We start from the raw sequence: 12,876 nt of genomic DNA, 5'->3' as shown, positions 1-12,876 counted from the left end.
AAGGTTATAAAACCATCTTTTAAGATCATTTTAGTGAAAGTTTCATCCTTCAAAGCGTACCATTCACTGCTCAAATACTAAACAACCTGCTTCCATTGAAGATATAAAGGGTGTTCATATTATAAGGTAAGGTTATAAAACCACCTTTTAAGATCATTTTAGTGAAAGTTTCATGTTCCTATCTCATAGAATTTAAGAACAATGATGAATAAATAATTTTCGAGCAAAATTTAAATGGCCGGCTGAATATATTACCGCAGGAGCCGCGGCCGCGGAATTTAAATGACCACGTCAAAGGGTTAATGTGTGTTCTTTTGGAAGTATCCCCAACAACAGCATCCGGATCACAGGACATTCATTTCTCTGGAATGTTTGTCTGCTGGAAACAGGTTGTATGTAGCCAAGTATGACAAATGCTGGTAGAGCACAAAGTCTCAGGAGTACTGATGTGAAAGATGTTCTATGTGCCATATAATGATCCCCTGCTAAAGGAAGGGGCAGTTGGCCCACCATCACATTTCGCAGCAAACAGTGATGAGGGTGTTGTATGATCAGCTCTTATATACATTCCACATAAGCATGTTCAAGATGTGCAACAGGCACTTGATTATGAGACTTGGAAAATGTTCTGTGAATGTTTACTGCAGTGTCACCAGACTTTCTCAGCTTAGTATGTTTGATGGATGAAGCATGCTACACATGGACTAAGATGCCCTCAAATGCTGTATTATGTACCATTCATTGGCAGTCATTGTCGGTGCTGCATAATGGGGCTCCTGCAATGTCGTGTTATTTAGAGAGGCACTGTCCAGGTCAATGAGTAGGACGAAACGGACCATTTGTGTGGCTTCGGCGGTCACCAGGCTCACTCCTGCCAACTTCTATGTGGGAGGCCATCTGAAGAGCATCATCTACACCAGTGATGTCACATGAAGGACAAGCCATGGAATGCCATTGAAGTGACTCAAACAGCAATACGTGACATGCCTGAAGTCTTTAAGTGGACAATGAATTCTTGGCACAAAAGGGCTCAGTTATGCATTGACTTTAATGATAAACCATTTCAGTATCTGTTGTAAAGTGGTAGTAACTACCCAGATGCCATTCTGTTCATGTCTGACAAACACATTGTGGGAACTGCCCACAGCTGCGTTGTTTATGTACTTTTCTTTCCGTGTGTTTCCTTTTGCCATATCTCACTGATGAAGTTCTTGTGAGCATGTATTTATATGAAAGTTCTTGTTTGTCTATAAGTGTAGGACACGGTGCTTATGTTTAAGGTATGTAATAAAGACTCACCCTGTGTAATACTGTCAGATGTTTTATGACTAAGCACAGGGTTTGGATTGGTAATTGGATTTATTGGGCTCATAAAACTCGTAGCTACAAATAATTATAGCGCTGCCGCTAATTCACATAATTTACTTCTCACTGTGGCACACACTAAGTCTTCTTTGTCTTCACTATCTTTTTCCTAGTAAAAGATCCCATCAGTGTCCTCTACGTCCATGCTTACATCGTTGCTGGCTGGCTACCATCTCACAACTGGACCTCAACTGGCTGCTCACTGGCTGTGACTGTCTGCTTCTGTCTCTGGGCTCTCCCTGTATAGCCCTGCATGGCCTGCATAGAAAACACTGCTTCCAACAATTCTGTATTGTTATGTTCATATCTGTAACCAAGGAGATGTGTCTTCCCATCTTTTGCATATCAACAGCTGTCTCTTCTGACTTTACTGTTCTGGCTTTCAGCCCCTGTGTGATAATACATTTAGTCTTCTTGTTGGGCAGTACACAAGAGTATTCCAGGCAGAAGTGTACACCATTAAAGCATGCACAATTCAGAATCTAGACAGAAACTATAAAAATGGGGACGTCTGTGTTCTACCAGACAGTCAAGCTGCAATTAGAGCATGTGGCAAATACTGCATCATCTCAAAACTGGTCTGGGACTGCCACCAATCCCTCATACAACTGGCCAAAGAAACAGTTCAGCTGATATGGGTACAAGGTCATGAGGGTATTGTTTAATTTAATTTTTTAATTCACTTAGTGGGGGGTGGAGTCCAACTGGGTCCACTTAGCATCGAGATCACCGATTGGCCTATTGTAGCCTGCCCCAGGTGGTTATGATGATGGAGAATGTGGTGGAATGAACATTGGCAGGGGAAACCGAAGTACTTGGAGAAAACCCGCCGCGGTGGGAAGCCAGCAACTAACCGCTTGAGCTATGGCGCGGCCCTTAGGTTATTGCTGGTAATGAAATGGTAGATGCTGGCAAGAATGGGACCTGAACCAGCTTGCGGCATCTCAGTAGGAGAGTACTGCAGGGAATGAAACCGCAGATCAGCTGGCAAGAACAGGATCTGAACAGCCATTCATAGGACCCAAACCAACTTGCGGCATCTCAATTGGAGTTGCCAAGAAAGTGGTCAGGGACTGGACGAACAGAAATCACAAAAAACATTGGGAATCCACAGTTGGACTCAAAGAGGAAAAGGAACTTGTACTAGGGTCCTCTGCCAGAAGAATGAAGGATTTGTTGAAGTTAAACAGAGACCAGTTAAGATGTATGGTAGGACTATTTACAGGACACTCGCCTAAAAGGACACCTTTTTCAAACTGGGATTGACAGTCGACTCCACTTGTGAAAGGTGCCTAGATGGTGAAGATTCAGCCACACATGTCATATGTGATTGTGAGGCCATTGCTGATTTAAGATTTCATCGCCTGGGCCAGTTCTTTATGAAACCATGTGACTACTATGACACTCCCATAAACAAAGCCCTACATTTCATTCGAAGTGTAGGATTAATAAAGGGTTAATCAAAGGGGAAGCACAGTAGATCATTGATGGTCATGGTGCAAGGGCTGGATTATTATGGCCCACCCCTCATACATTCGTTCATTCATCATCTTTTTAAATATTGTTTTTGTCCTTTATTCAAAGTATTTCCAACCTGAATGTTGCAGTTTGTAAATAAATTGTATGCATCATTTCCATATAGACAAGTTTTCTTCTTATGTGTAGTTTTTTTTTTCCACACATTTATTATACATAATCTGCAGATTCTACAATAAGTGTATATGTTCAGTAATTACTGGCTCGTGAATTAGTTATGTCCATTGATGTAACTTGCATACTTTTCTTTTGTTCACTTGGGTATTATTTTAATTCTTGTATTAAGATTTTACTCAGGTCTGTATAGTAGAGTTAGGACTGTGTGTCTTTTCAGTCTGTGTAGTTTTCCTATTGTCTAGTTGGTTCACTGCTAGTGCATTAGTGTGGTTTTCTAATTTTCTTAAGTATTTGCTATTCCACTTTTCATTTCACTGATCACTGTGTTCATTTGTAGGTCTTCATGGATCCTGTTGTTCTTTATGTACCAAGGTACATTCCGAACGAATCAGAGTGTTGGATTGAAAGTGCTGGAGGATTTCAATATTGGAATTAAAGGCTGTCCCCCATAACTGAATTCCAAGTGTCCATATGGGTTTGAGTACTGCTTTGTATAGGAGTAGCTTGCTTTTTATTGATATTGTTGCTCTATTTCTGAGTACCCAGTGCATTTGTTCCACTTTTAGGTTGGGGATTTTAGGTTTTGGATTCAATTTGCTTTGCCCATGTCAGTGTTCTATTGAGATGCATGTCCAGGTATTTCACATCATTTTTCTGGGGTAGATCAACATTGCTCTGCTCCTTTGCATAGTCGGACAGGTTTGGTTGCATAAGGTGAAAGTAATATGTGTGGATTTTTTTTTATGTATTTTAACTCTCCATTTCTTTGCCCAGTCATCAATCTTATTGTGGTGGCTTGCACTTTCGCTGAGGCTCTCACTGGATCTTCATGTGTGGCTGCTTATGTGTTAGTGTCAGTTTTTTTCTTTATGTTTACTTATTTGCAGATTTTCGTAAATTCGTTTATAGTTTCCTAATATTCGTTGTACACATATTCTTTCAAAACTGCAGTTTTTATTTGTTTATATCATACTTATTCTTCATACTGGTATGAGTTGTAAGAAGGAAAGCTGTATTCCTTACCATTTACCCTTCCCTCCCCAAATAAAGGCTTTACTTGTAGGATTTATATATATGCTGTAGAATGAACAGTCATGGGTATCTAAGTACATGTTCTGAGCTTATTGAACTGGACTTTGTTCCAGAGTTGGAAACAGCCCGCCCACAGACTGTTGGGGAAGAGGAGTTACAGCTTCAGTTAGCCCTTGCCATGTCTCGAGAGGAGGCAGAGCAGGAAGAACAGAGAAGACGTAGTGATGATGTGAGACTTCAGCTGGCACTCTCACAGAGTGAAGAGGAGTTTAAGTAAGTTTGTTTTCTTCTCATTACCCTATCCTTCCTGTTCTTTCTTCATCGCCTTGTCCTTGCTCTTCTTTTTCTCCTTTGAGGGTCATTGCCCTTTCATACTTGAAGACTAGTTCCTTGGGGTGGGGTGAGACTGAGTCCACTTGTTATATTGGACACTATTTGGCCTGTTGTACTAGCCCCAAATGGTAGATGATGAGGAGGAGTGGGGAGTAGTCGGTGGAATGACAATTGGCAGGGGAACTGAAGCCCTTGGAGAAAACTTGCCCCAGTGCCACTTTGTCTACCACAAATCCCACCTGGAATTGAACCTGTGCTGTCACGATGGGAAGCTGGTGACTAATCACCTGAGCTATGGCATGGCATTTCGTGAAGACAAACAAACACTGTCTGTTGCATACGTAGTTCATTTCAGTAATAATGCACACAATTTTTTGTTTATGTCCATGTTAATTTTTTTAATATATCTCTACAGTCCTTCAATATAGTCCCCCTGCTTCTCAATGACCGAGTTCCAACGTGTGGGAAGCTTTACTATTCCATCCAGGACATCATGTTTGTTTATCTGTCGAATGGCTTGGGTAACTGCAGCAGAAAGCTCTTCCAGAGAGGGAAAACGACGGCCTCGCATAGGTTGTTTCAACTTTGGGAATATGTCGAAGTCTGGTGGACTCATGTTCAGGTTGTAAGGAGCATGAGGCAACACCTCCCAACCGTTTTGGCGCACCTTTTCTGTTATGACATTCCCGATGTGCAGGCGAGCATTGTCATGGAGAATGATCGGCCCAGCCTCGAGCAACTGAGGTCGGTTTTTGTGCATTTTTCTGTTCAGATTTTGCATAAAGTCACGATAATAATCTGCTGTGACACTTTTCCCGCATGGAACTCTGTCTGTCATGATGATTCCATGGTGACCATAAGTAAAGATCATCGTTTGTTTGACCTTTGATTGAGATGGTCAAAATTTTTTTGGTCGTGGGGAAGATGGACCTCTCCACTCATTGGACTGTGATATCAGCTCTGGTTCAAAGTCTGTTGTATTGTATTGTATTGGAGAGGGTGGGTTTCCCCATGCACTTCGACCAGCTGTTGGTCCATTGTGCGTCCCCCTATGATATTCTACCAGTCTCCATTCCCTACCGGTACTGGTGCGTGCCATCAGTCCCGACTCAGCCAGCACGTTTGGCCTCTACTGGCTCAGCGGTATCTCAATGCTTTCCCCATCTACCAGAGGCGTTAGAGACTACTGTTGGGCGGGAAATGTCATGAATTTGGCTCAGTGGTCTCCTTAGGACATGAGGTTCTTTTACGTGCCGTAAAGCTACGACACGGGACCCACGGCTTAAAGTCCCTCCCGGAGGACTTGTTCCCTGAATTTTTCCGCCCTTAAAAATTCCATGACCTCCACCGGGTTTGAACCCGCGTACCTTGAGTCATGAGGTGGGAACGTTACCCCTAGACTACGGAGGCCGCTTTGAAAGTCTCTAACCCTCGTGTCATCAATAGCGACAAGTTGATACAAGAATGCTTGACCTTCATCGTCGAATCTTTGTTTCAGCCAGGTTGCAATGTTGAGGCATTTCTGGTTCTGTTCAGCAGTCAAGCATTGAGGGACCCATCGTGCAGAAATCTTTCTCTTCTTTAAATCGTTTGTCAGAATTCAGAATATTGACAGTGATGGAATCTCCATGGTTTCAGAAAGTTCCTCGCATGTCACACAATGATCTTCAAGAGCATCTGACACAAGTTTCACGCTTCATTCATCTGTTGATGTTTTCGGCCTTCCTGGCATTGGATCGTCGTTTATGCTTACACGACCCCCACGAAAACGACTAGCCCAGCGAAAGACTGTACTACGGTCCACTGTTAACTCGCCACAAACTTCACTTAAAGCACTGTGGATTTCTGTCGGGTTTTTTCCACGTAAAGTTTCGATCTTAATGTATGACCTTTGATCTTCAACAGTCACAATACCTGAGAACCGTACAGGCTCCATTTCTAACTCACGTTATTTAAGAACAGAGTACATTATAAATGAAACAAAATGACGTGCTTCTTTCTCAAGCCCTGAACTGTAACTGATGTGAGGCTCACTGTTGTTGCATCATCTAATCCGCAGTGTTGCCAACCTGTGCATTATTTATGAAATGACCCACGTATAATAGTAAGGCTGCTGGAACCATGGCAGTAGATACACCATAAGCCAACCTCAGGTCTGGTCTCTGCCTTTGGCAGCCATCTCCCTCCTTTGGTGCTTGAGGAATACATGCCACCATTTGTTGGGAGTTTGGAAGGCAGGGAGTCTCCATAACTTGCTGGATGGCTTGCTCCTAAGTTCTGAGCTTGGTAATCATCCTTGAGAGCCATTCCTTGGCTCATTCATCTGCGTGTATAATTAGGCATGTTTGAGTCAGATTTTATGATTGAATTACAATGAAAAATATTCAGTCTTGAGTCAGACATTCAGTTTTCAATTTTGAAGTATTTGAATTTTTACATTTGCCAGTATTCATTTGCTAGTATTCCTACATTGGCTAGTGTTTACATATTAGAATGCTGATTTTTCAGTAATATGTATAAAATACCTGATAATGACATAATGAGTTGAAATGTGTTGTAAGAAATGATGAATATATAATAAAGAAATTTCACATGCACAGTTTGATGCTAAGATATCATATTTCAATCTTAGAGATTTAAAATATTCTGATAGCAGCTTTTTCTTTGTGCTCTTTGGTCTGTTTTCATCAGAAATCAGTATCATGTTTGGCTTAGTGTATGCAAGTAGTAGTAAGCAAGAAGTTGACACGAATTTGGATATTTAATGTGTATATGCAGTGACACTGAATTTTATATTTCAGAAGGGACCATTCAAAATGAATGTAAAATGAAAGAAATGAAAACGTATGTAGTTGCTGAAATTAAATGCATTAAATGAATACTCTGTTACATTACATATGTGATCTAGTTAATTACTTGCACATGTATATGAAAATGTGTTGCTGCTGCTTTGCTTTCGGCTGAACCCTGTACACCTTATTCTTATTATTACTGAGGTCTGCCATCATGTTAATGTTAAAACTTCATGAGGTATTTCCTCATAGCATTGATGCCCTCCATTGCCTACAGAAGTGTTGCATTTTTTGTCTCTTTTATGTCGTGTAAAGTGAGTTATTTATTGACCAATATTCACCAAGTTTAAATTCTGCGAACAGTTTTGAATGTAGGCTTTCAGTATCAGATGTTATTGAAAGCTGTTAACTCCCAGGGTGTGTACATTTTATGTTATTTATGTTATATATATATATATATATATATATATAGATATATATAAATTGATGGCCTTTGTGTCATTATTATCTGGAGTAAGTATGTTAACATACTGTTTCACTCAGTAGGTATCATCATTCTCAAGGGAAAGCTAGTTCGGAAAAACAGAGTCACATGCTGGACCTTCTAGACGTGAATCTAGGGAACCATTCCACCCATCCACCACATGCTGCTGCATTGGACCCGTGGGGCTTCCCACAACCTGTCCCACAGTCGCCCCCAACCAGACCACAGGTAAGTGTGGCACGCAGCGGCCTCTGTAGTCTAGAGGTAACGTTCCCACCTCATGAGTCATAGTACACGGGTTCAAATACCCGGTGGAGGTCGTCGAATTTTTAAGGGCAGAAAAATTCAGGGAACAAGTCCTCTGGGAGGGACTTTAAGCCGTGGGTCCCGTGTCGTAGCTTTACGGCACATAAAAGAACCTCATATCTCCAAAGGAGGTCACTGAGCCAAATTAACGGACGTTTCCCGCCCAACAGCAGTCTCTAATACCTCTGGTAGATGGGGGAAGCATTATAGATACCTCAGCTAGTAGAGCGGTCTCGCTGGCTGGGCGGGACTGATGGTAAGCACCAGTACTGGTAGGATATAGAGACTGGTAGAAATCATAGAGGGAAGCACAATGGACCAATACAGGTCTCAGTGCATGGGGAAATCCACCCTCTCTAATAACTAACTAAGTGTGGCACACACTGCTGCAAACATTTGATATCAGCAAAACATGAATTTGTATTTAACAAGAGAAGGAAAGTGTGCTGCAATGGTGTACACATATTCTTCAGATTAATTCTTCGTGTTGCATACTTCATGTGTCATGATGTTAATACATTGTAGATACATATCTGTTAATTCAAGGTAAATAACAATGTAGATACCACACAAAATAATAAAACATTTTCTCCACATATATTGCTAAATATCTATTATATCAAAATTATGAAATAAAATCTGAATTCTTGATGGTCTTTATATTTTATGTTATATGCTAATATATTTTACAAAAAAAAAATAAAGTTTTATGCCAGCTTCATTGGCACACAGATAGGACCAATATGAAGCACAATGAAATTCCTTAGTAGTGTAGAATGTTGATGCAGTATTTTTCAAGGGGCCATGTTGCCAAACTCACTTCTCTGTGTTAGTTGTGTAATGTAGACTTTGTAAAAGTATAACCAGATGTTTTATTATATTGTTGTTAATAGGAACTGTTTTGCAGAGAAGTTCAGGTGGAATTTTCAAATCTGTGTGTAAATGATTGCTGGGACTGTTCAGTGTTTGTGGTGTACTGACCAATATTAATTCCTATTGCTGAAATATTTTGTGGCAGTTCGTAAAGTGACGAGTGTTGTTATTCAGATCTGTGAATGAAATGATGATTTCATGTGGAAGGGCCAATATATTGGTGTAAGTTCATTGAGAAGTTGGCATTTCGCTTGCAGCTTGCTATTTAGGTGACTGAGATGTCTAAGGATATGTCAGGGTCAGATCACACTCATATTGCATCTTCAAAATGACTAATTAATTTTCTTCACTAAATAGAACTTTAATGTCTTCTAATAGTTACAGAAAACATTTAAGAACCTTCAGCAAGATCAGATGTCTTTCATCTTTATTGTCCCAACACACTCTGGAGGAAACGTTAAAAGTATGCTTGCTTGCTGTAAATGCCACACAGTGGCATAGCAACAGCCATTTCGCTACTGCACTTCCTTTTATGCATTTATGACGCACCAGGCATGGGACGTGTTAGTTCCATTTATGTATGGGGTGTGCTGATTCGTATTACATCAGATGCTTATGAACAAGTAAGAGAGGTCAAGAACTTTTAAGTAACACTGATATAGCCGAGACATATTTATAATTAATAAGACTTAGGTTTGTGCTCTAGTGAACTGTAAAGTGTGTGAATTAGTGAAGTGGTTATAATTACTTGTAGTCACAGATCTATGAGAGTTCAATAAATCCTGTTACCAATCCAAACCCCATCTGTATAGTCTTGTCATGTGACAGTACTTTGAAAGTACCAGAGAACATTTATTCTCACTATATTCTCATGAGTTAAATGTGGCAAGTGGTCAGTTCTATGATATACATTATTCTTTTGTAACCAAGGGGGTTGGCATAATGATTATATTCTGGAGGTGCTCGGTTTGAATCTCAGTTGGGACCTCAGCTATTCTGACAGATTTTTTGTGGCTTTCCTCAAACCCTGTAGGCAAATTCTGGGATAGTGCCTCAAATTAGGCCCAGATTGCTTGATTCCCACTTATTCGTTTGACATATATCTGTCATTCTACCATTGATGCTGTGTAGTTTAGCTACTAACAGCATCATGAAATATTAAGCCTTCTCTAGTTTTTAGAATACCAAACAATGGACAAAGTCCAAAAACCCAGTAGTTCTGAGTGTTATACACCATCAGAACCCTTCAGAATCTACCTGATAATAGTATTTATAATCACTTGTGCAGAGGTTCATCATGGAACATATTTTGTCTGTCTAATAGAATGATCCTTGGAGTAGTCCAGCAAGTTCAGTGCCGAGTGCCTCAACAATAGCATCTCCCACACCAGCAGTAGACCCATGGACTCCTGTACCTTCCTCTGCAGTAGAACTTGTCCATCACAAACCACCGGCAGTAGTGGACCCATGGCGTGCAGTGTCACCACAACCTCCAGCACGGCCAGCTCTACCTGCAAATGATCCCTGGTCACCCAGTACAAATACTGATCACTCCAGCCCTGGTACTGCCAGTCCGAGAGCTGGCCTCTCAAGCCCCAGTGGAGGAGATTTGGATGAGTTTGATGTTATAACTAACAGAGAGAGACCAGCATTGAACAGTTCCCAGGTCAACAATGTTAACTCACTCAACAATAATGGTTAGTTATTTTAATTCTTTATTTAGTTTTTGAGAGTGTGCTTACTAGTCTTATTCCTTATATCATATTTACTCAAGTATGGTGGAACCCTCATTGAAGGTTTTGTTAGAGATCAGTGAATTTGAACATTGAACTGAGAAAAATTGTAAGTTGAGGTAGTTGAATGCCGAAATTATTGATTTGGAGTCACTGAAATTAAACATTAAATGGTAGAAAACCTTACATTGTGGAACATTAGATGGGGGTTCCATTGTATGCTATACAATTTTACCTACATTATACCTCCCAAAAAAAAAGCTGCAATTCTGTATGCGTTCCTTTCAACTGTATTCAATTCTATTATGTATCTGGAAATACAGGCATGCATTCCAAACAGTTCTGAACGTGGCTTAGGAGACAGACAGCTGAACTGACGTGTTGCAGTGAATATGTAACATTTCTGAAAAATTTGTTCGTCCTCATTCTAGAAGTTTTGTATATTCATCAGGCTCAGGTTGGCTGCTGTGTTATCATACTTTTCCACACCTTTTATGTGCATTTGAGATTCAGATTTTATCATATCACTGTCTGAGGTGAAATTGAATTTGTGTTTAAAAATCCAGTGAGAGCATATGAAATTGTGTTAGGAAATAAAAATCCAATTAATTCTTGCCCCCTCCAGAATGGAAGCATGAAACAGGTGGAAAGATAAAAGTTACAATGTGAATATGGTACATGCAGGTGGAACAGTGTCACCAGATCCCTTTGATATGAGTCTGCTGGGAGATTCATTGGAAAACAAACAGCAGCAGAAGAGGACTCCTCATAGTTTCCTGGGTGAGAACTCTGCTCTCGTGAACCTGGACAACTTGGTGACAGTCAGCAAACCTCCATCAGTGGCACCTTCACCAGGTAAGGACAGCAAAAACTAGTATTGATCTCCCATCTCCTAGGTTTTCCAAGTGCCCTTTCTCCAGAAGGTTTCCCTGCCATAATTCTGTATGCATTTATCCTTCTCCAACAAACATTCAGTGCTGCTGATACCAAAGCCTGCCATTGGACATGAGTGTTAATTAGTTCCATTCGTTTCCTGGCGCCTCCTCAGCTTTCCATAGTTTCTCAGCCAAAATTTCCCATATTGAACATGCACGTTCAACACCAACTTCTGAGTCATGTGTTAAGCACAATGTCTGAGCAAATTCCATTTGCTGTCCTTACCCGTCTTCCACCTCTTTATAGAGTGTTTGCAACTGCACTACAATTTCAAAAACTGTTTTGGGGTGCGGACGTATTGGTTACATACATTATTCATCAAATCTGATGGGAGATATCATTTCCCTTCATTTTCTGGTATCTAATTCCTTCTCTTTCTCTGTCCATGCTATCATTGTTCCCTTCTTTCTCCTTTCCTATGTCTCCTTCAAGTTAAAACAGCTCCCTCACCTCAAGTCTTCCATATGTTTATCCATTTCATACCTTCATGTCCATCTGTTTTTACTCTGTCTTCCTTTCACTCTCACCTATTACTAATACTCGCAAAATAGTGATGCAAAGTAATTATAATACTAGTCGAAAAGAGTGCCAGTCCGACACTGATACTTAAAGTCGCAGTGGCGAAGATGCCTTTTACTCACAAAGTAATACTGGCTCAGTGGGTTTATACCTCTTCCAAGACACAAAATAAAAATGATATACAAAGAAATATAAGACAGTCTGACTCTGACTTTTTAACTGATAAAGAAATATTAGACAATCCAACACTGACTTCCTAACTGATAATTCGCCACTGAAAACCAGTTCTTGAATGCATCACACTTGCTTGAAGGCTCTGGAAGCACGCATATGCAAGCACCGATGAATATTTCCTCATCAGTTCTCGAAACAAAGCTGGGCTATATTTGGCTGACCAGGTCATAAACAGTCATCTAAACGTAAGTAGTATCGAAACCAGTACTGTGATAAATGATTTCATTATTCAGAGCTAATCAGTGAACCACTGACATGACCTTACATGGGTTTGTTTTGCTTTCAAACCCAAGGTCAAACTGTCAGCACTCCCAAAGAGAGCAAATGTCGTGCTGCATATATATATAACATTCGGCCAACTCTGGGTGCTGCTTGCTGCATACAGGTTGTCCCAGGAGGAATGGACCAAACTTCGGGAGGGTGTTCCTTATGTTAAAGTATGCCGATATAACCCAAAACACCTATGTCCAAAGTTGAACGGTTACGGAGATAATGGCCCGAGAAAAGTGTGGTCTTCTTGCAGGTCCACGCACTGTGGACAGTCAGCTGTGACTGTTATCTGTTTGTACTTGAGTGTGGTGATGTCACACTAGCCGTGATCTCATGCGCAACCTAC

General features: G+C 40.7%; 1 protein-coding gene across 4 annotated transcripts in view; it reads left to right on the top strand.

Moving 5' to 3' along the window:
* Window positions 1-12,876, top strand: part of LOC111868760 (epsin-2) — a gene marked incomplete at its 5' end in the record, with an annotated part of 30,916 nt that overhangs the window by 14,345 nt on the left and 3,695 nt on the right. For 3 of the 4 annotated variants that reach the window (XM_023859710.2, XM_023859704.2, XM_023859708.2), the window contains 4 exon segments: window positions 4,164-4,323; window positions 7,719-7,887; window positions 10,163-10,535; window positions 11,256-11,426. In XM_023859710.2, coding sequence (XP_023715478.1) covers window positions 4,164-4,323; window positions 7,719-7,887; window positions 10,163-10,535; window positions 11,256-11,426 — 873 coding nt within the window. 4 annotated transcript variants of the gene reach the window in all.

The sequence above is a fragment of the Cryptotermes secundus genome, unplaced genomic scaffold (assembly GCF_002891405.2).
Source record: "Cryptotermes secundus unplaced genomic scaffold, Csec_1.0 scaffold174, whole genome shotgun sequence".
Lineage (NCBI taxonomy): Eukaryota > Metazoa > Arthropoda > Insecta > Blattodea > Kalotermitidae > Cryptotermes > Cryptotermes secundus.
This window is presented reverse-complemented; position numbering and strand designations above follow the sequence as displayed.